Source organism: Thalassophryne amazonica, chromosome 22 (genome assembly GCF_902500255.1).
Source record: "Thalassophryne amazonica chromosome 22, fThaAma1.1, whole genome shotgun sequence".
Classification (NCBI taxonomy): domain Eukaryota; kingdom Metazoa; phylum Chordata; class Actinopteri; order Batrachoidiformes; family Batrachoididae; genus Thalassophryne; species Thalassophryne amazonica.
This window is the reverse complement of record NC_047124.1, coordinates 6,630,908-6,651,251: the sequence shown is the minus strand read 5'-3', so window position 1 is coordinate 6,651,251 and position 20,344 is coordinate 6,630,908. Positions and strand designations below refer to the sequence as shown.

The 20,344-nt window shown below is 42.1% G+C and overlaps 2 protein-coding genes and 1 long non-coding RNA gene across 14 annotated transcripts in view; 2 read left to right on the top strand and 1 right to left on the bottom strand.

The window, feature by feature from the left end:
- Nucleotides 1–430: 430 nt before the first annotated feature.
- recql (RecQ helicase-like) lies at nucleotides 431–11,904 on the top strand. Of its 4 annotated transcripts, none has more exons than XR_004558726.1 (15): nucleotides 431–698; nucleotides 960–1,005; nucleotides 1,747–1,968; nucleotides 2,725–2,904; nucleotides 4,255–4,361; nucleotides 5,241–5,439; nucleotides 5,638–5,804; nucleotides 7,569–7,650; nucleotides 8,798–8,946; nucleotides 9,334–9,451; nucleotides 9,562–9,700; nucleotides 9,788–9,879; nucleotides 10,654–10,877; nucleotides 11,280–11,403; nucleotides 11,756–11,853. XR_004558726.1 is itself a non-coding variant. In XM_034163500.1 (15 exons), the coding sequence occupies exons 2-15, from the start codon at nucleotides 990–992 to the stop codon at nucleotides 11,852–11,854; spliced, it is 1,911 nt and encodes a 636-aa protein (XP_034019391.1). In that variant the 5' UTR covers nucleotides 431–693; nucleotides 960–989; the 3' UTR covers nucleotides 11,855–11,904. The 4 variants fall into 4 exon arrangements, 3 of the variants coding, with proteins under 3 accessions (XP_034019391.1, XP_034019389.1, XP_034019390.1); XM_034163500.1 differs by having other exon boundaries at nucleotides 431–693; nucleotides 10,654–10,870; nucleotides 11,756–11,904; XM_034163498.1 differs by having other exon boundaries at nucleotides 10,654–10,870; nucleotides 11,756–11,904.
- Nucleotides 11,220–11,838, bottom strand: LOC117504119. The gene is made up of 2 exons (XR_004558727.1): nucleotides 11,753–11,838; nucleotides 11,220–11,400 (listed from the first exon to the last, which is right to left on the bottom strand). It is a non-coding gene; the product is annotated as an uncharacterized LOC117504119 (long non-coding RNA).
- Nucleotides 11,905–16,192: 4,288 nt separating the features above from the next.
- Nucleotides 16,193–20,344, top strand: part of LOC117503849 (pleckstrin homology domain-containing family A member 5-like) — a 63,242-nt gene continuing 59,090 nt past the window's right edge. For 8 of the 9 annotated variants that reach the window (XM_034163120.1, XM_034163111.1, XM_034163114.1 and 5 more), the window contains exons 1-3: nucleotides 16,194–16,351; nucleotides 16,446–16,522; nucleotides 16,940–16,997. In XM_034163120.1, coding sequence (XP_034019011.1) covers nucleotides 16,260–16,351; nucleotides 16,446–16,522; nucleotides 16,940–16,997 — 227 coding nt within the window. In that variant the 5' untranslated portion in view covers nucleotides 16,194–16,259. Of the gene's footprint in view, nucleotides 16,352–16,445; nucleotides 16,523–16,939; nucleotides 16,998–20,344 lie in introns of all 9 variants that reach the window. The other variant, XM_034163118.1, reaches the window with a different exon arrangement.

The window sequence follows — 20,344 nt, the reverse complement described above, 5'->3', positions numbered from 1 at the left end:
AAAACATGAAACCGGTCAGTGTTTGAGATGTAGCAGGGAGGTGTTGAAGGGAGACTGTTGAGCACGTGTTACTACAGACACAAACCTATAACAGACAAAGAACAATTCTATTACACAATGTCAGAACACTAGGACAGACCAGTTTAACACTTCAGGGATTGCTTTCTTTTTCTACAATTACACCACCTGCTTGGAGGCATGTAATTGAATATTTAAAGGGAACAGGATTATTTAATAGAATATAGTACAGTGTAATTCCCCCTCCTTCTTTTTTTCTCCTCCCCTCCCTTATTTTTCCACTTGCTTATTAATATAGCGTCAGACTCCATTAGTGCTCCCTCCCAAACAGCTGGTGGCGGTAATGCACCGTGTCGGTTTGCAAACCGCCAAAAAAAATCGACAGAAAGGAGGAAGAAGAAGAAGAAAAAAGAAGAAGAAGAAGAAGCAGCTTGTGGAACTGGCTGATCTTGGACTGACCACATTTTCCTTTAAGTCCCTTTTTTCGTATCATGCGAATTCTGAAGAAATCAGGAGTGCTATTATTCGTTTTCTCCGCCTGACTGGCGCTTACTCAAGAATATAGTGTAACATCGGCATCATAACAGAGGAGGGCAGCATTGCGCACACCAGCGTATAGCCTGCCGGAGCCCCATTAGAAGAAGAAGAAGAAGAAACTAGCAGAAGACAAAAGCGGTTGGGTTTGTAAAAGTCGATATCTTCTGTTAAAAGTCGCTGTATTTTGGGTTTCTAACAACAAACGTAGGCGCTATCAAATGTAAAACGTTTCACAATGTTCCGACATGTTAAAAAAAAACTAATATTTGATTCATTTCGAGACCACTGGCTCAAAGTAATGATGTTTTCACAGTAAATAACAAAGGTTGATATTGAATAATTTTATATTTCACATGTGAAATTAATGTATAAAGTCAGTGATGCGTGTGTGATTTTTCTGACAGAAAAAATAAGAACAAATCATTGTGAGAACTATGGAAGGCAGTCAAGGTAAGTCAGTTAAATGCTTTTTTCTGATTTTTAATTTATCTTGAGATTACGTATTTCTTATTAAACACCCTCTAAATCCAACACTTCTGTGTCTATTCACTTAGAAGCAAAGATTTAGACCCAACAGCGCTCATTTTCAATACCTGTGACATATGTCACAGAAGTTCATTTCTGGACTTCTGGCTGATCTGGGACACGCCCACTGAGCTGTTCCATGCTGTGCGACACGCCCACACAGTGCTTTTGTTTTTACAAATATTTTGGTCTTTATGTAAAATTTTTGAGTCTAAACTTTAATCTGTTTAACAGACATTTGAAAAGCTTCAGTTTCCCGCTGTGGAAATTCAGTGGTTCTGTTTTAAGTCCAAAACAAAGACATGTCATCGGACCTGCTGCATAGTCAATCAATAACCAATGAATGTTTCTTCTTAAATAAAGACATCATGTTCCTTAATGTGCATTTGGAGAACATGCCATTCTTTATTTTATATATAGCAGACGTGAAGGTGACTCACAGCTGCTGCACAATTTTATTTTGTGATTCTACAACACAACAACAAGCGCTTTCTTTTTGAAATTAACATTCTCGAATGACTGGCTTTAGAAAATGGATGGATGTTGATAATACAGAGTCAAATCATTGCAAAATAAAGATGAATTTCCACCTTGACAAAGTAATGCAGTAATATAATGGAGTAACGCAGCATGAAGGAGGGAGAAAAACAGTTTGTCGTCATGCAGATGTGCAGGAGAAGTTGGACTCAGTGGATGCTGAGCTGGAGTTGGTGGAGCTGCAGATCTCTGAACTTATGCAGAAGCAGGAGGAGCTGATGTCCCGTAAGAATGAGCTGCTGATGCAGCTGGAGGAGGCCTGCAGCACGGCACAGCCCTCATCCTCCTCCTCAGCCGGGTCAAAGGGTTTAACAATGTCCAAGCAGGAGATGAAGTCCTATGACCATTCAGGTACTGGAATTCACAAATGGTTCTTTACAATTCTACTGTACTGCCAAAAAAACAAAACAAAAAAACATTTGACATTGTCTGTGTTGAGCAGAACACAAAACCAGTTTCATTATTTATTATTTCACACTACATTTTAAAGAATGGCTGTTCTGTCGTGTCCTCCAGAGCAACTACTGTAGTTACTCCTTCTGTCACAATAATTATAACGTATGAATGTGAAAACATGTTGTAGCTTAAGGTTGTGGCTTGCATAAAAAAAATAATTGTACAACACTTTGTCCAATTATTCATTTTATTAAGTGATCACTGACAAGTAAGTAAATTTAATTTATCAAGCACTCTGGTCCATCTGGCCTTAAAAACAATCAATGAAACCATGAACTGAATTCTAAAAATGACTTTTTTTTTTTGCTTTTTTTTGCTTTAAAAATGAGGTTTGTAATTGATTAGATTCTTATCTGATTCTAGCTTCTTAAATGTGAACGCTTTCTGGTTTATTTTACTTATTTATTAATTACTATCTGGTAGTAAACTGGATTGTGGACAAGAGAAGACATTTGAACGCATCATCATTGGAGCTGGAAACCATCGATCAACATTTTTCACCGTTTTATGGACCAAACAACCAATCGATTAATCTGTCTATTTTTTTGATTAATCGATTATGGAAGCGATCATTTGTTGCAGCTGTAACATCTTGTGGGTCTGATTGGTGTTTTGTGCTGACGTGCAAAAAAATCTTTTGTGGTTTTGTAGATTTTCCGTGGTCTAAAGATGTGGAGCAGCAGCTTCAGGATTCATTCCATCTGTGCAGCTTCAGGCCTCTGCAGCTGAGGTCCATCAACCTGACTATGTCAGGCAGGGACGTGTTCCTGGTCATGCCCACTGGGCGAGGGAAAAGCCTCTGTTTCCAGCTGCCTGCTGTTTGCTCCAAAGGTAAACCGACTGTATATCCACAGTGTCTGTCGACGTGCACAGAATCGTCTTCAACGTAACGTACTGTGTAGAGCCAGACTGATATATTGGCCAATATAAGCCCTTTTCAAAGTACTCACTATCGGCCGAAATTTTGCCGATAGAACGCCGATAATTTCTCATAAACAGAACAGTTACTGAAATAATGTTTGTCGGCAATGTAAAATGTCCTTGCACCGTTTGTCCAGTAGATGGAGCTCTGCCTCCATTCAACTGCTTGCACCCCTGCTTAAATGTGTTCATCACTGGCCCCAGTAGTTCACCGTCACACTGCACTGATCAGCTGACAAAAGCATACAAGTAAGTTTATAAGGATGTTGTTTGTAATAACTTTGCATTTACATTCACCCCACATTTCTCCCATTTCAGTTCAACTCAGTTTGATTAACTCAGTTTATGTAGTAATGAGTCAAATGTGCTTTGTTGCGTCGGTCATGCTTTTTATTAAGCCCACGTTGTGTAGAACTTATTTCTAGCATGAAAAACTTTCGTTTACTGCAAAGAGGTTGAAACATTCAGATTCACTGGTCATCCGGAAGAGTTCTGGGAATTACTGCCGTTCGCCATTAACCCTCTGGGGCCGACGCCGTCGTATACCACGGCTGGGACCAAGCTTTACTAAATTGTAAATAACTTTTTAGTGATATGAGTTAGAAACTTACTTTTTTTTTTTTTTTGCTGAAAAGTTATCTCTGCAGACTTTTGATCCACCATTGTCCATCTTGGTACTCCTCATAGAAGATGTGTGATGACATGCGCAATGTGAGTGTCCAATCGGAATTGGTTCTCAGTCACATGGTTTTCCAAAATCCAATTGTAGGGCAGATTTACCTCACGTGATATGGCAAAGATCGTTTCAATAGTGATATCTTACTAGTTGGCCCATTTGAATAGCCCCCGAACTGCTCCAATTGCATTTTTGCATTTTTTGAACTTGAAAATTCTTCTCTGTTATAAAGTTAATCAATATGAGGACAAAGCTTCAGCTTTTAGCTCATACCTTTTTTGTTGAGTCCAAAAAAAAACATTTTATTAATAAAAAAAAAAAAAATAATAATATCGGCTGATTTATCAGCTATCGGCAAATCAGCTTATTTATCAGTTATCCTCATTTTTTTCATCCAAATATCATTATCAGCATTGGCCTCAAAAAATCCATATCAGTCGGGTTCTAGTACTGTGTAACCATAAAACAAAAATGTCATTGTGCATGGACATGGATTTGAATCAACGTGCTGTTACTGAATTCCTGACGTTGAGCCTGAGTTAAACCTTTGGAACTGTTGTTTCTGCTCTGTGCATCTGTGCCAGGTTTTACTCTGGTTGTGACACCTCTGGTGTCCCTAATGGAGGACCAGATCATGTACCTGAAGTCCATCCACGTACCTGTGGTCATGCTGAACGCATCCAGCAGCAAAGTAAGTGCTCATTCGTCTTCTCTTTGACTTATTTCCAGGACTCTCTGCACTCTGGTTCAACACAGGTTCAACACGTTTGCTGCCATTTGGTTCCTGAGAACTCTTCAAATCAAGGAGAACTTTGTTGAAGAAAACACAAACTCCCAAACTGTTCAAACACTTATAGGTTACTTGGTGTCTCCATGGTGTATTTGGCGCCTATTGAGAATGATAAATGTAGTACGTTGACCTTGTTATGGACTGGAGTCCTGTTTGGGACATCCCAGATCACTCCAATCCCCCGTGACCCTCAACAAGAAGATAACTAACAAGTGGCTCAGTAAATCCATCCACCCATTGGTGTACTTACTCAACACAAACACCATAATTCCTTTATTCAGCACAGCTGCATCTACAGTGCCTACTTCCTGGAGTAGACCAAGTCCTAGACTGGACCTGATGCTGATCCCTGGAGGCTGTAGCATGAAGCTGATGACCGATTACTTCTCCAGTGAAGGCCAGTACCCATTTAGAGTCAGATGGACTGCAACAGGACAGATGAAGTGACACCTGGACTCCAACTCCTGTCTGTGTACCTGCTCTGCTCTTTAGAAACATTTAATATTTAACGTGTTGACCAGCTTCAGTGCTCCTGAAGCCTGAAGATACCGTGATGACCTGCTATGTTACGAAAACTGTCTCGAACCATCCACCCAGTCCATGCATGCAAGTCCAACTTTGACCACATAGTGGTAGTAAGAAACAAATGAATGTCCAGAGTTCTCCAACAAGCTAAAATGAGACAAGAAAAGCATTTTTTACTTTAACTTTTCCTGTTTCATCCAGAGAACAACATCTCAGGGATTCAGAGAAATGTCAGCGACTGTTTTGTGGTTTCAGGAACATGCCAAATCCGTTCTGGCCGGAATGACAGATTCAAAGTGTTTTTTCAAGCTGCTGTACGTGACTCCAGAGAAGATCGCGAAGAGCAAACTGCTGATGTCGCGCCTGGAAAAAGCGTACAAAGCGGGTCTGCTGAATCGTATCGCTGTGGACGAGGTCCACTGCTGCAGCCAGTGGGGACATGATTTCAGACCAGGTCAGAGGTGACGCACATGTTCATAAAGTCAACTAAAGAAGCACTTAATCACCTTTTATTACAACATGTGTGCACACAGAGCAGGTGAAGTGAAGATAATGTTATTTTCCTGACTGCATGATTCCAGACAGAAGGTTTTGAAGGAGAGTTGTTTTAAAAATGTTCCAGGTGATTAGAATATATTTAAATGTTTTGCAGATTACAAGATGCTGGGAATCCTGAAGAGGCAGTTTCCTAAAGTCCCTTTGCTTGGACTCACAGCCACGGCAACCAGCAGCGTCCTGAAGGATTGTGAGAAGATTCTGTGTGTATCTCAGCCAATTACGCTCACCGCCTCCTTCAACCGCACTAATCTCTACTATGAGGTGGTTGTTATGGCAACGGCATAAGATGATTACATTTCATATATCTTTATTGTATTGCTCCTCATGTATGGGTGACTGGGAAGCTTGTTCGTCATTCCCAAAGGGTGTTTCAATGACCCTTAGGCCATACCCAAGAGGCCTTGCGGTGACCTTTAGGCCATACCCAAGAGGCCTTGCGGTGACTCTTAGGTGATATCCAAGAGGCCTTTTGGTCACCCTTAGATGATATACAAGAGGACTTTTGGTCACCCTTAGGCGATATCCAAGAGGCCTTTTGGTCATCCTTAGGCCATACCCAAGAGGCCTTGCGGTGACTCTTAGGTGATATCCAAGAGGCCTTTTGGTCACCCTTAGATGATATCCAAGAGGCCTTTTGGTCACCCTTAGGCGTTATCCAAGAGGCCTTTAGGTCACCCTTAGGCGATATCCAAGAGGCCTTTAGGTCACCCTTAGGCAATATCCAAGAGGCCTTTCAGTGACCTTAAGGCGATATCCAAGAGGCCTTTCGTCACTCTTAGGCGATATCCAAGAGGCCTTTCGGTCACCCTTAGGCGATATCCAAGGGGCCTTTCGGCGATATCCAAGGGGCCTTTCGGCGATATCCAAGGGGCCTTTCGGCGATATCCAAGGGCCTTTCGGCGATATCCAAGGGGCCTTTCGGTGACCCTTAGGTAATATCCAAGAGGCCTTTCGGTGACCCTTAGGCGATATCCAAGGGGCCTTTTGGTCATCATTAGGCGAAATCCAAGAGACCTTTCAATGACCCTTAGGCCATTTCCAGTGGGCCTTTTGGTGACCCTCAAGTCATCACTGAGGGGGCTTTTGATGACCCACATCCCCACAACACCACAGTGTGCTAAATCTTAGAAACAGCGCCGTCACTATTTAGATTTTCTCTTTTTCTAAAACTACTGGTGAATGAGATCTTCATAGTCAGGAGGTGTTGAAACTCATAGAACTTTGTGTGTTTTTAACATTGTATTTTATTTCAGGGAATTTGTTCTGTCATGCTGTGAAATATTTAGCCCACATAATTATTATTCTACTTACTTAAAATTCACATAATCTGCATTAAAAAAATACACTTGTGGAGAAATAAATGTAGGATAAATTATGATATTTTCCAAAGTATAAGTTGTACCTCTCAAAAAAAATGCCTCTTTAAGGAGGGGGCAAATACAAGTGGCACCAGAGTTTAAGTCATACCTTTTTTTTTTCTGTATTAGCAGCTCTTTAATTCGAATTTTTGTGCATTGTTGTGTTGTACATTTTATTATTGAAGTTTATTTTGTTTAGTGCATTGATTCTTGGGAAAGTCCTATATAAATAGTTATAATAATTATTATTAATAACAAAGTGGGATTTTTATTTTATTATTATTTTTATATATTAAAAAAATCGGCATAAGTTGCAGAACCTCCCAAACTAGTAAAAGTCAAAACACACCTTATACTCTGGAAAATGCAAGATCTGATAATAAAATGTGGCTGGTTGGATCCGGAGGGTTAGGATTTGGTCCCAAGTTGTTTCAGCAGGCGTTGTTGTGATGTCACTCCAAGCAAGCAGAGAAACCATAAAACTTATTCCGAGATTTGGTGCAATCACGTTTTCAGAGGTGACGACATTCTGACGGAGCTCCGTTAGCTGCATAACCAATCGGAACCCAATATACAAATGAGTGTTGGCGCGGTCTGACCCATGTTGACATCTGTTTTTGTCAGTGAAGTGCTGTGTGAAGATACAGATGTTCTGATTGTTCCTCAGGTTCGTGTTAAGGATTCCGACGGCGACACATCAATCAATGACATCGTCTCCCTGATCAAGAGCAGATACAAGGACCAGTCAGGTACCACGACAAATACGACGGGCTCACTGAAGAACCAAACCGACATACAGTCAGGTCCATTGTGTGTCTTCACCACCACAGTGGAGATCACATTAGTCAGTGAAGACTTTCCTGTTTTGTCGACTGTCAGCTTGAGTTAAAGAGTTTTAACAAAAGTATTTGCATGAATCATTTAGGAATTAGACATTTTATGGGTGATTCTTAGACTACGGGCACTTATTATGTCCTTTGATTATATTGTGTGAAAACCAGAAAAAAGTGGAAATTTCACACTTTTATAGTTATCTTTACAATGAAAGTGTGTTAAGAAATTAGTCTATGATGACTTTTTCACCTTTTTTCAGCATCATTATATGCAAATATTGCCGTTTTGTGCTTGTCCCACACCCAGACTTTTGATCTTCAATGATAAAAATGAATGGTAAAGAAACATTTTTTCTAATGTTTTAAAATATCTCTGAATAAAATATCAGTAAAATAATCAAAACATAATTGTGGTATTCAATGTCATACAACTGTTGTGATTTTTTAAAACAAAATGTAGTTGTCCCACACTATTGCCGTAATTTCCACCACAACACTGTAATGTCCCTTTAAACAGTTTGTATGAAAGATTGTTTGGGTAGTTTCTATGGAGATAAACAGTGACATCAGAGCACATGTATATAGCGCCAAATCACAACAAACAGTTGCCCCAGAGCGCTTTATATTGTAAGGCAATGGTGTGGTGGAAATTACATTTACAAGGCCAATAGTGCCTGTAGTTAAAGAATCACCCTTATACATTTTTAGAGGTCATAAGAATTTGGACTATAAACTATATATAATTACAAAAAGATACTGATCTTACAAGAATTCAATTCTTTATCCACAGCTGGATCGTGACTAATATTTAGAGAAATTCTTCTTTTATAATCACTAATACATTTTCCAAGCATTCTAAAAATAGTTTTCTAGTTTTTGTTTTTTTTTGGCTCCACTTTATGTTGCTCCACTGAACAAATGAAACTGAAGGCGGAAGCAGTTCTGTGCTCTGTGCCTTTTTTAATTTGGGCAAAATATTAAAATGTGAAAAGTGCTTTTAGATATTTTTGGTCAAAGCAGTTGAAGTGCTTTAATTTTTTTTTTTTTTTTTTTTATTGCGCAGGAATCGTGTACGTGTTTTCTCAGAAGGATGCAGAGTCCGTGTCATCTGAACTCCAGAAGAGAGACATCAGAGCTTTTCCATATCACGCCAACATGGATGCTGAAGACAAGTCCAGGGTCCACAGACAGTGGAATACCAACAAAATACAGGTAGTAGCTCGTATAATTTTGCAGAATCCTCACCCGAGTCTCACAGAGACAGAATTCAGAATCAGAGTTCAGAATCACTGACAATGAAACCTGATGAATGCTGAGCGAACCAAAAAGCCCAGTTATTGACCAGCTCCTTTGCTGTGGAGTCCTGTACTCTAGCTCCTCCTCTGTTGTGCAGCACCTGTCTGGACTGGATCTTGGGTAACATCTTGGGGTGCAGTGACTCGGGTGTCTTTTGAAAGAATTGGCAGATTTGAGGAGCTGAGTGAGGAATCTGTCTGTCTGGGGTTGTGGTTTGTGATTGTCCAGGATCAGGACTGTGATTCAGGCTTTCAGTGAGTTGCATTTGCGCTTGTTACGGAGTGTCCCTGTGTCCCTCTACAGGTGGTGGTAGCTACAGTAGCATTTGGCATGGGCATTGATAAGGCTGACGTCAGGTTTGTCATTCATCACACCATCAGCAAGTCTGTGGAGAACTACTACCAGGAGAGCGGACGGGCAGGTGCACGCCCTCACACATCTGTTATCACTTAAAACACTCTACAGGTTTGTTTTTCCTCTCAGACACACCAAATGTAAATCAGCCTTCCTCATGTTTGTGTCCGTGTTCAGGCCGAGATGATCACCCAGCAGACTGCATCGTCTACTTTGGCTTTGCAGACATCTTCAGGATCAGCACCATGGTGGTGATGGAGAATACGGGTCAGAAGAAGCTGCTTCAGATGGTTGACTATTGTGTAAATGTTGAGAGGTAACCCACAAAGCACACAGGGTTTTTTCCAGTCTTACGGCTCACGTTCTTCTCGTGGCTAAAGAGTCTCGTATTTATCGTTTGAAGGTGTCGGCGGTCTGTCACGGCTGTTCATTTTGACGAGGTGTGGGACGATGAAGGCTGCAACCAGATGTGTGATGTTTGTCGTCACGGACAAGGTTTGTTAATCTGTTGGGGCGATGTGTCATGTGTGGGTTCTTCTGTCTGCTTCACAGATGTCTTAACTTTGCTCGTTGAGTCCAGGGGGCACCGACCCTGCTCATGGAGGTCACCGACCCTGCTCATGGAGGTCACCGACCCTGCTCATGGAGGTCACCGACCCTGCTCATGGAGGTCACCTGATGCACCTACATGTTTTTCCATGTGTTCCTGCTGCAATCAGCTGACGCCTTAAGTCTGGTGTTTCCAATTAGATGAAGAAGAATTAGGTGAGCCGTGGTTGGAGCAGGGAGACTGTGAAGACGTGCAGGTTGGGTGATTTCTAGGATCAGGGTTGGTGATCCTTGACCCGTTGTTCACAGCAGTAAGGACCTTCTTTTTTGTGTGTCTTCTTTTTTTTTCATTCGCTTGCCTTTCCTTCAGCTGTCTTTGTCTTCCAGATGTGCTTTTACAGAAAGGTTGAACATTGTGATTTTGAAGTGTTTTGCTGATGTTGTTGTTCCTTCCCCTGTAATTTTCCCGCTGCGTTGCCATGATGTCAAAGGTCAAACACCTTTGCTGATGTTTTGATTACCGAGCTGCAGCTGCATTGTTGGCAAATAACCAGCGCCCTCATCTGGTGGGATTGTTTACAACGTGTTGCACCTGCATTTATAATTTTGCACATCCTTAGCAGCTTTTTTTTGTTTAATTATGGGATTATACTAATTAGTAAAAGCTTTTTGTTGGCTTCGAGTTAGTTAAGGAACATTTTCTAACCTTGAATCCCACAGACTACACCACTACTGACATTACCCAGCATGCCCGGGAGGTGAGGCAGATTCTGGAGCTGGCAGCATCCATGGATGAGAAAATGACCCCTCTGAAGTTGGTGGAGGCCTGGATGGGAAAAGGTCCTGCCAAGCGCAGGAAGATGATCCAGACCACCACGCTGTCTCGGCCAGAGGCGGAAGCTGTCATCGTGCAGCTGTTACTGCAGGGTTACCTGAGGTCAGAGGTCAGGCTGCAGAGTGCCACCACTTTCTCCCTTCCCCTTTTGTTCAGACAAATATTAAGAATACTTTGACAGACAGAAGACTGAAGATTAATGGAAAGAAGCTTGAATATTTGAGATTTTAAAGATCAGAAATCACACATTAGCTTGCAGTTTTCTGATTTTTTTTTTTTTCATTATTGTTATTTTTTTTATTCTAACCTGCAGCATCAAATACAAATGACATAAAACAAAGAAAATCCTTAAATTCTCACATTTAGAAAAGAGGACATTCTCCAGGATAAGTGATTGTTAGAAAAAAAATTAACAGCTGTGACAGTTACGTTTTGTTGCTGATTACGTAGGTTTTTATTTATTTCTGCTTTAGATAAGCGTGTGATTGTTTGTTTGTTTTGTCAACATCAGAGAAGATTTTAGCTTCACGCCATACACAACCTACTTCTACCTGAAGCTGGGACGCAAAGCTCCTCTGCTGAAGAATGCCACACACATGCTCAGCATGAAGATGAGGACCACACGGGGACCTCTGGTGAGCATTCGCTGTCCTACAATGATCAGGACTGCATCATACGAGAGCTTGTTTTAATTTAATTTTAATTTATTTGTGTAATTGTTTTGTTTTAAATGCCATTAACATTAAATAAAAAAGGGATCTGAGGTTAACTTCATGAAAAATATAAGCCGACGTGATTAAAATTACATTTTGTGGTTGAACACCTGAAGCATAAAGGATTCTGGGACTTGCACGTTGATATTTAAGTAGTGTCTGATGCCCGTTCTTGTCCTGTCCTTGAGGGTTTTTTTTGTTGTTGTTGTCCACTTCATGTAGGTGTGTGAAATCAAAGCGTCTCAGATTGACTTTTTTTTTTTTTTCCCACCAGGTAAAAGGCTCATCTGCATCCTCAAAAGACTCAAAGAGAAACCATCAGAGTGTTGCAGACGGTCCTGTTGCCAAGAAAGTCAAGACAGATATCCTATAATGATTTTTTCCACTCAGTGCGAGAGAAAATCTGATAAAGTGTTTCTACTGCTTGTTTGTCTTCATTCATTCATTTTTATTCAACTTTAAGGTTGGGGGGGGGGGGGGAAGGCCAGCGGGGGGCAGCATTTGTCCTTGAATAGAATGAATGCTCCGGATTACAGGACACCAAATAACCTGAGTGAAACACAAAACTGCGCTTTATAAAGCAGAATTATTGAAGGTAAAATGTTTGCCGTCACCACGTGACCTTGTGTGAAAGATGAATTGGATTTATTTTATAATAGTTCAATTCTAATAGATACATCCCGGCTGAGCTTCATTAAGTTAAATGTCTAAGAACTCTGCAGGTTTTTGGGTTTTATTAAATGTAGTATCTCCTTTTTACAAACAGACTGTGACTGCAGAATCGACAGTCGAATCTCTCCAGTCACAGCCACTGACACTTTCATATTTTTTTCAGAATGGACTTTGGTCTTTAAGCAGTCGTTACTGTTAATGAGTTGCTCCAATTTCAGTAGAGACATTTATCCTGTGAAACTGACCGAGTATTGAAAGAAGAGAAACCAGGAAAGCAGACACGTGTGGAAAAATACAGTAATTTTTGTTGAAATATTTAATCAGTTTGTTCCACCATCCTGAGTCCTTTCTTCATTTGCGAAGCTCCACATAACATCCACAGTGAGCAGTAAGGAAGGAGGTGCAGCTCTGATTTTATCAGTCCTTATTTGTTTGTTTTGTTGATTGTTATTGCAGCAGTACAACTGCAAGTGAAAGTGAGCAAAACAAAGAATAACTGGTCCAAGAACAGAACCTTGTGGCACGCCATACTTCACACACTACACACAATCTGCTTTGGACGTGCTAACAATACATAAAGAGAATTATCAGAACATGCAGTGATTAAAAATGCTGCAGCTAAACAACCATATGCAGTCCAGTGATCACAATCACACACAATCGAGATGAAGATCAGAGTACTGACTCACTAGATTACAATTTATCACGTTTTGCCTCATTTACAGTAGTGTTCAGAATAATAGTAGTGCTATGTGACTAAAAAGATTAATCCAGGTTTTGAGTAGATTTCTTGTTACATGGGAAACAAGGTACCAGTAGATTCAGTAGATTATGTTCAAACTGCTTTTTAAGCAATCCTGTGAGTCACTAAACTAGTATTTAGTTGTATAACCACAGTTTTTCATGATTTCTTCACATCTGCGAGGCATGGAGTCAACCAACTTGTGGCACCTTTCAGCTGTTATTCCACTCCCAAGATTCTTTAACAGTATTCCACAATTCATTCACATTTCTTGGTTTTGCTTCAGAAACAGCTTTTTTGATGTCACCCCACAAGTTCACAATTGGATTTAGGTCCAGGGATTGGGCAGGTCACTCCAAAACATTAATTTTGTTGGTTTGGAACCAAGATTTTGCTTGTTTACTAGTGTGCTTGGGGTCATTGTCTTGTTGAAACACCCATTTCAAGGGCATGTCCTCTTCAGCATAAGGCAACATGACCTCTTCAAGTATTTTGACATATCCAAACTGATCCATGATACCTGGTATGCGATATATAGGCCCAACACCATAGTAGGAGAAACATGCCCATATCATGATGCTTGGTCTTGTTGGATTTGTGAGAATCTACTGAATCTACTGGTACCTTGTTTCCCATGTAACAATAAGAAATATACTCAAAACCTGGATTAATCTTTTTAGTCACATAGCACTACTATTATTCTGAACACTACTGTACCTTCAACGTGTGCAGACCACTGATCTATACCACCCATTAATTCATCAGATTCCAATAATCAAGGTTGTGGCTTACCTGAATATAAATACATAAGTTATTTACAAGTAGCATCTTTGAGTCATAACTTTGAACAGAAACTGGATTTCAAACCTCAAAACTGGGAAAACTTGGTGATAATTGTAGATTTATCTGTTTCCATACAATACAATAATGAATTCCTGATGAGAAAAAAATGTGACCAAAAGAGGCGATACTCCATTATTTTTAGTATTTTCTTTTCTTTTTTTACAATAACTAACATGCTATTCTATGTTCATACTTTTATTTCTAAATCTATGTATGTAATTTCTCATAATTTAAGTGTGGTGGCTAAAGGCCTCCTATGTCTACCACTTGGGGGCACTCTTCATTGTTTCTGCTTGCTTTAAAATGGTCACAGTAAAAAAAAAAAAAAATTTGTCAAAACATTTCAATCAAGTAGTTTCTAATCAACTTTTTGCATCTATGTCAGAAAAATCTTTTAGAACTAAAAAAAAAATTCAAAGTTTGAGGCCGAATGAAGAGAGGATTTTGACACGGAGAAGTTAATGTCTTTGCAGTTATTGCTGGTAAACGGTCACAGCTCTGAACCCTGACAATATGTTTGACCCTTGACCTCTGCAGTCGAGACCAGTCTGTAATAAGCAAGTCTGGCGGGTTCGGTAATCGGCTAAGGACTCGTATTTAACAGACAGGATTAGTAGTTGAATGGCTTGTGGAGCGTAAACACACACACCAACTGTTCTTCTTAATGCATAAACAAATTAAACACCATATTAATGTGATACACAATTACTTTTTGGGACAATTCTATCAAAGAAATTAAAAATCTTGATAAACTGATGTGGAGAGACGCTGCACGTGGTGTTGACTAATGAATGCAGGCCTGGGAGGGGTGGAGGCCATGTTTTTCGGGTTTACTCAGAAGTTTATGTTGGGAGAGGCCCTCTGGACGTGTGTGTGTGTGTGTGTGTGTGTGTGTGTGTGTGTGTGTGTGTGTGTGTGTGTGTGTGTGTGTGTGTGTTGATATTCTTACAGGCCTCAGTTTGGTTACATCTAAACTGAGCCCTCCACTACTGATGCCTTACTGCTCGTATATTTCCTCATCAACATCTCATGCTACAAAGTATAGTGAAAAAATGCATCAAAGCACGTCTGCGGCAGGTGTCTGCCTGGGTGGTTGCCATCCAGGAGCCATGGTGTGTATTCTCCAAAATGCAGCACCAGCCCATCCTCCCAGACTTGACCTGACTTGACCTAATTGGAACCATCTGGGTGATTGCGCAACAACTTGGGGAATGTGCGCCCTCTGGTGGAAAAAGCAAGCAGATACAAAAATAACATATCAAGCAAAAATAGGAGGCAATTTAAGATTTTGTATGTGAAGTAGCAGTCAATTACACACACACAAACAAGTCCAAACTAATCTGTGAAATGTCCAAAACAGTCACAGAAGACGGTGTGGAGTAAAAGTCATATCAAAGACAATCAATGTGGACTGCACTCGCACCATCAGATGAAATCATTATCGCAATCCAGATCCTGTCAGTCAGAGCTCTGTGGGAGTTGCAGCATTTGGAAAAAGTGAGCTGGAGAATGACACCAAAAGAAGTCATGTGGCTGTTTCCCCGATGTGTGACTGCATTACTATAGCAACCAATGTGGATAAGAGGCAAATGATGACTGTCACACAGACACACAGGTCAGATCTGGTCAGCTCTGTGTATCAGTGAGTCAATCAGTCTCCTATGTGCACAGCTTTGAGATACATCAGACACTTTACGTTTCTTAATTTTAATAGACATACGACACATGAAAACAGCTTTGGATGTTTTATCTGTGGACTTGTCAATGAATTGACCTTTAGGTCCATCCTAAATGTCTGGTCTCACAAAGTGCTGCTCATGTTCATTATCTGGGTTCAACTCTGACCTGATGTGACAGACAGCTAAAATAACGCTTTGTCAATGTCCAAATATATATGGACTTGTTATTGATTATTATTATTATTTTATTACTTATTTACAAATAAAGTTTTCATATAAAAGGCAATTTATTGGGTGTTTTTGACCTCATTGTCTGAATCTACAATAATATGATTATTTTTGGTATTTTTCTTATTTTAAATTATTATATAGTAAGTGCTGTGCACTTAGATGTGTGTAGTTTTATTTTTAATGCAGGTTTTATTTGTCGATTTTTTTCATTCACTACAACTTTTAATTCCTTGGATTTTTTTTTTTTAATCAGTGATAATATTGTCAGGTTTGAGAGCATGCTGATGCTGGTGTCGTCACATCCATGACATCATGGAACCACCAAGGGTCCTGGATGACAACCACTCAGACAGACACCCAGCTGCGGCCAGGTGAGACGTGGGCGTGAAACTTTAAAAATAAAATAAATGTAATTACTTTGAACATTATTTTGTGACAGGATTTGCTGTTTTAATTTTCCGTTAACTTTGCCCTCCTGGGAGTTTCGCCTCCAGAACTTTCAGGTTCGCGGTCCAGAATCGTGGCCCCGCCCCCTCCGACACAAAATAATTGCTGTTGTCTCCCAGGCGCGCGCGCTCCCGAGGCGCGCCGCCGCGCCGCAGAGCTCAGACATGGCGGCGGATCCCGAACCGGACTGGATCTCCAGTTTGCCGTGCTCGTGGAGCTACGGCGTGACGCGGGACGGACGCGTGTTCTTCATCAAGTAAATATGATGTGGCCGCGCCGCGCACGGACACGCGCTGCGTGCTGGTGGTTTTGTGGCGCCTTTAACCGTTTTTTTTTTTTCCTCCCCCCAGTGAAGAAGCCAAGAGCACCGCCTGGCTGCACCCCGTCACCGGAGAGACGGCGGCCACCGGACACCGAAAGACTCCAGGTAACCGAACCACGACACCGAGAAGACGAACGCGGGGAGGAGATTTGTCCTTATTTTCACTGTTTTCTTGTCTGCGGTGAAGCAACAGTGTCCGGTTCGGTCCACCTGGACACTTGTTAGAAGTTCCGTCACGTACAGACTCGAACCGATTCATCAGTCGGTTCGCTGCAGTGACACGGAGCAGCTGCTCTCTGTTCTGGAACCTCTGAGTGTCCACGTCAAATCTGTAGAACCAGAACCGCACGGACTGGACCGATAGCAGGGGGGGGGTCCAAACGGCTTCAAACCGCGGGAAGAAAATCCGCAAAATCAACTGCGGGGGGCGGGGCCACGAAGGAGTAAACATGGAGTACCAAAACAAGCTGTCTGAGGTCCAAAGGGGTTCTAATGTCTGTGTGTCCATGTCTGTCCTCACAGATTTACCCACAGGATGGGAGGAAGGGTACACGTTTGAAGGAGCTCGCTGCTTCATCAAGTGAGTCCACAGAGACACAATACACGGGGACACACAGGGGCAAGAGACATGATGCATGGGGGACACACAGGGGCAAGAGACACTATACACGGAGGACACAATGGGACAAGAGACAAGATATACAGGAGACACATGGGGACAAGAGACACGATATATGGAAGACACGGGGACAAGAGACACGATATACAGGAGGCACACCGAGACAAAAGACATGATATATGGAAGACACGGGGACAAGAGACACGATATACAGGAGACACACCGGGACAAGAGACACGATATACAGGAGGCCCCCTGGACAAGAGACACAATACACGGGAGACACACTGGACAAGAGACATGATACACGGGGGACACACAGGGGCAAGAGACATGATACACGTGGGACACACCGGGACAAGAGACACGATACACGGAGAACACACAGGAGCAAGAGACATGCTACACGGAGGATACACAGGGGCAAGAGACATGATACACGGGGGACACACCGGGACAAGGGACACTATACACGGGGGACACAATGGGGCAAGAGACACAATATACAGGAGACACACGGGGACAAGAGACACAATATACAGGAGGCACACCTGGACAAGAGACACGATACACAGGGGAAACAGCGGGACAAGAGACATGATACACTGGAGACACATGGGGACAAGAGACACGATATTTGGCGGACACACCGGGACAAGAGACATGATATACAGGAGACACACGGGGACAAGAGACACGATATGTGGAAGACACAGGGACAAGCGACATGATATACAGGAGGCACAGGGGGACAAGAGACATGATATACAGGAGACACAGGGACAAGAGACACGATATATGGAAGACACGGGGACAAGAGACACGATATACAGGAGGCACACCAGGACAAAAGACATGATATATGGAAGACACGGGGACAAGAGACACGATATACAGGAGACACACCGGGACAAGAGACACGATATACAGGAGGCCCCCTGAACAAGAGACACGATACCCGGGAGACACACTGGGACAAGAGACACGATACACGGGGGGCACAACGGGACAAGAGACACAATACAAGGGGACAAACCGAGACAAGAGACACGATACACAGGGGACACGCCAGGGCAAGAGACACGATACACTGGGGACACGCCGGGGCAAGACACACGATACACGGGGGACATGCCGGGACAAGAGACACGATACACGGGGGACATGCCGGGACAAGAGACACGATATACAGGAGACACACGGGGACAAGAGACACGATACACGGAAGACACACAGGGACAAGAGACACAATATACTGGAGACACCAACATGTTCAAGAGACACAATATGCAGGAGACACAGAGACACGTACATGAGATACAGGAGTCACATTAGGTCCCGTGTCCACATGTTGGGTTTTTCTTCTTGTTTCTGGTGGAAAAGCACCAAGTGAGTGTCTACAGACGCTTCCTTCCCAGCGGTTTCAGCATCTTTCATTGGGGGGGGGGTCCTCGTGACATGTTCCCTTGACAACAACAAACATTAGCGACTGTGTTATAATGTACAGTGATTAAAACATACTCAACCATTGCAAAGAACCAGGCGTCTGTCCAATCTACTATCACAGATGACTTTTTTGACTCTTGTGTAACATTTCAGTGACATCAGTAATTTTAAATTTATTTCAATTCAATTTATTTCATTTATATAGCGCCAAATCACAACAAAGTTGCGGGGAGGCGCTTCACACAAGTAAGATCTAACCTTACCAACACCCAGAGCAAGCATACAGGTGACAGTGGTAAGGAAAAACTCCCTCTGATGATTTGAGGAAGAAACCTCAAGCAGACCAGACTCAAAGGGGCGACCCTTTGCTTGGGCCAGGATACAGACACAGTTGACAATACAAATATAGAGGAAATTTTGGGAGTCCATGCTGGTGTCCAGGACGGGAGACTTGCAGTAAAACTAATCCTGTCCTCTCGTTGACCTGAAGAGGCGCTGCAGTGATGTTACGACGCCTCTGTAAAATTTTAAAGATTTTCAGTTTACACACGCTCTGAGCGGGCACTCACTGGGTGCTCAGAAAAGGAAAGAAAAAAAAAGAAAAACATTAGTCATGAAGGCCTAATGCAAAAGTCACATGGAGACAAGTTTGAAGGAGCTCACTGTTTTCAAGTGAGTTGAGAGACATGTTCAAGAGACAAACTGAGATTCATACAGGAGACATTAGACAAGATACACACACAGACTCATACAGGAGACATATTAGACAAGAGACGCATCGAAACACATGCAGGAGACATATTAGACACGAGACACACAGAGACACTCACAGGAGACATATTAGACAAGAGACTCATACAGGAGACATATTAGACAAGAGACTCATACAGGAGACATATTAGACAAGAGACACATACAGGAGACATGTTGGACGAGAGACATACAGGAGACATGTTGGACGAGAGACATACAGGAGACATGTTGGACGAGAGACATACAGGAGACATATTGGACAAGAGACACACCGAGACGCATGCATGAGACATATTGGACAAGAGACGCAATGAGACGCATGCAGGAGACATACTGGACAAGAGACGCATTGAGACACATGCATGAGACATATTGGACAAGAGACACACCAAGACGCACGTATGAGACATATTGGACAGTAGATCCACCGAGAAGCATACAGGACACATATTGGACAAGAGAGGCATGAAATGCCTACAGGAGACATATTAGACAAGAGACATACTAAGATGCATACAGGATACATATTGGACAAGAGACATACTGAGACGCATACAGGAAACATATTGGACAAGAGACATACCGAGACGCATACAGGAGACATATTGGACAAGAGACACACCGAGACGCATACAGGAGACATATTGGACAAGAGACACACCGAGACGCGTGCATGAGACATATTCGACAAGAGACGCAATGAGACGCGTGCATGAGACATATTCGACAAGAGACGCAATGAGACGCGTGCATGAGACATATTGGACAAGAGACGCAATGAGACGCGTGCATGAGACATATTGGACAAGAGACGCAATGAGACGCGTGCATGAGACATATTGGACAATAGACACACCGAGACGCACGCATGAGACAGATTGAACAAGAGACGCATCGAGAAGCACGCATGAGACAGATTGGACAAGAGACGCACCGAGACGCACGCATGAGAGTGATTGGACAAGAGACGCACCGAGATGCATACAGGAGACATATTGGACAAGAGAGACACCGAGATACATTACAGGAGACATACAGTTGTATGCAAAAGTTTGGGCACCCCTGATAATTTTCATGATTTTCCTTTATAAATCATTGGTTGTCTGGAT

Coding starts and splice junctions, on each gene's coding strand:
- recql (XM_034163500.1), top strand. Junction 2,905..4,254: donor GCCTGCTGTTTGCTCCAAAG/GTAAACCGACTG, acceptor CATCTGTGCCAG/GTTTTACTCTGGTTGTGACA. Junction 9,880..10,653: donor TGTTTGTCGTCACGGACAAG/GTTTGTTAATCT, acceptor TGAATCCCACAG/ACTACACCACTACTGACATT.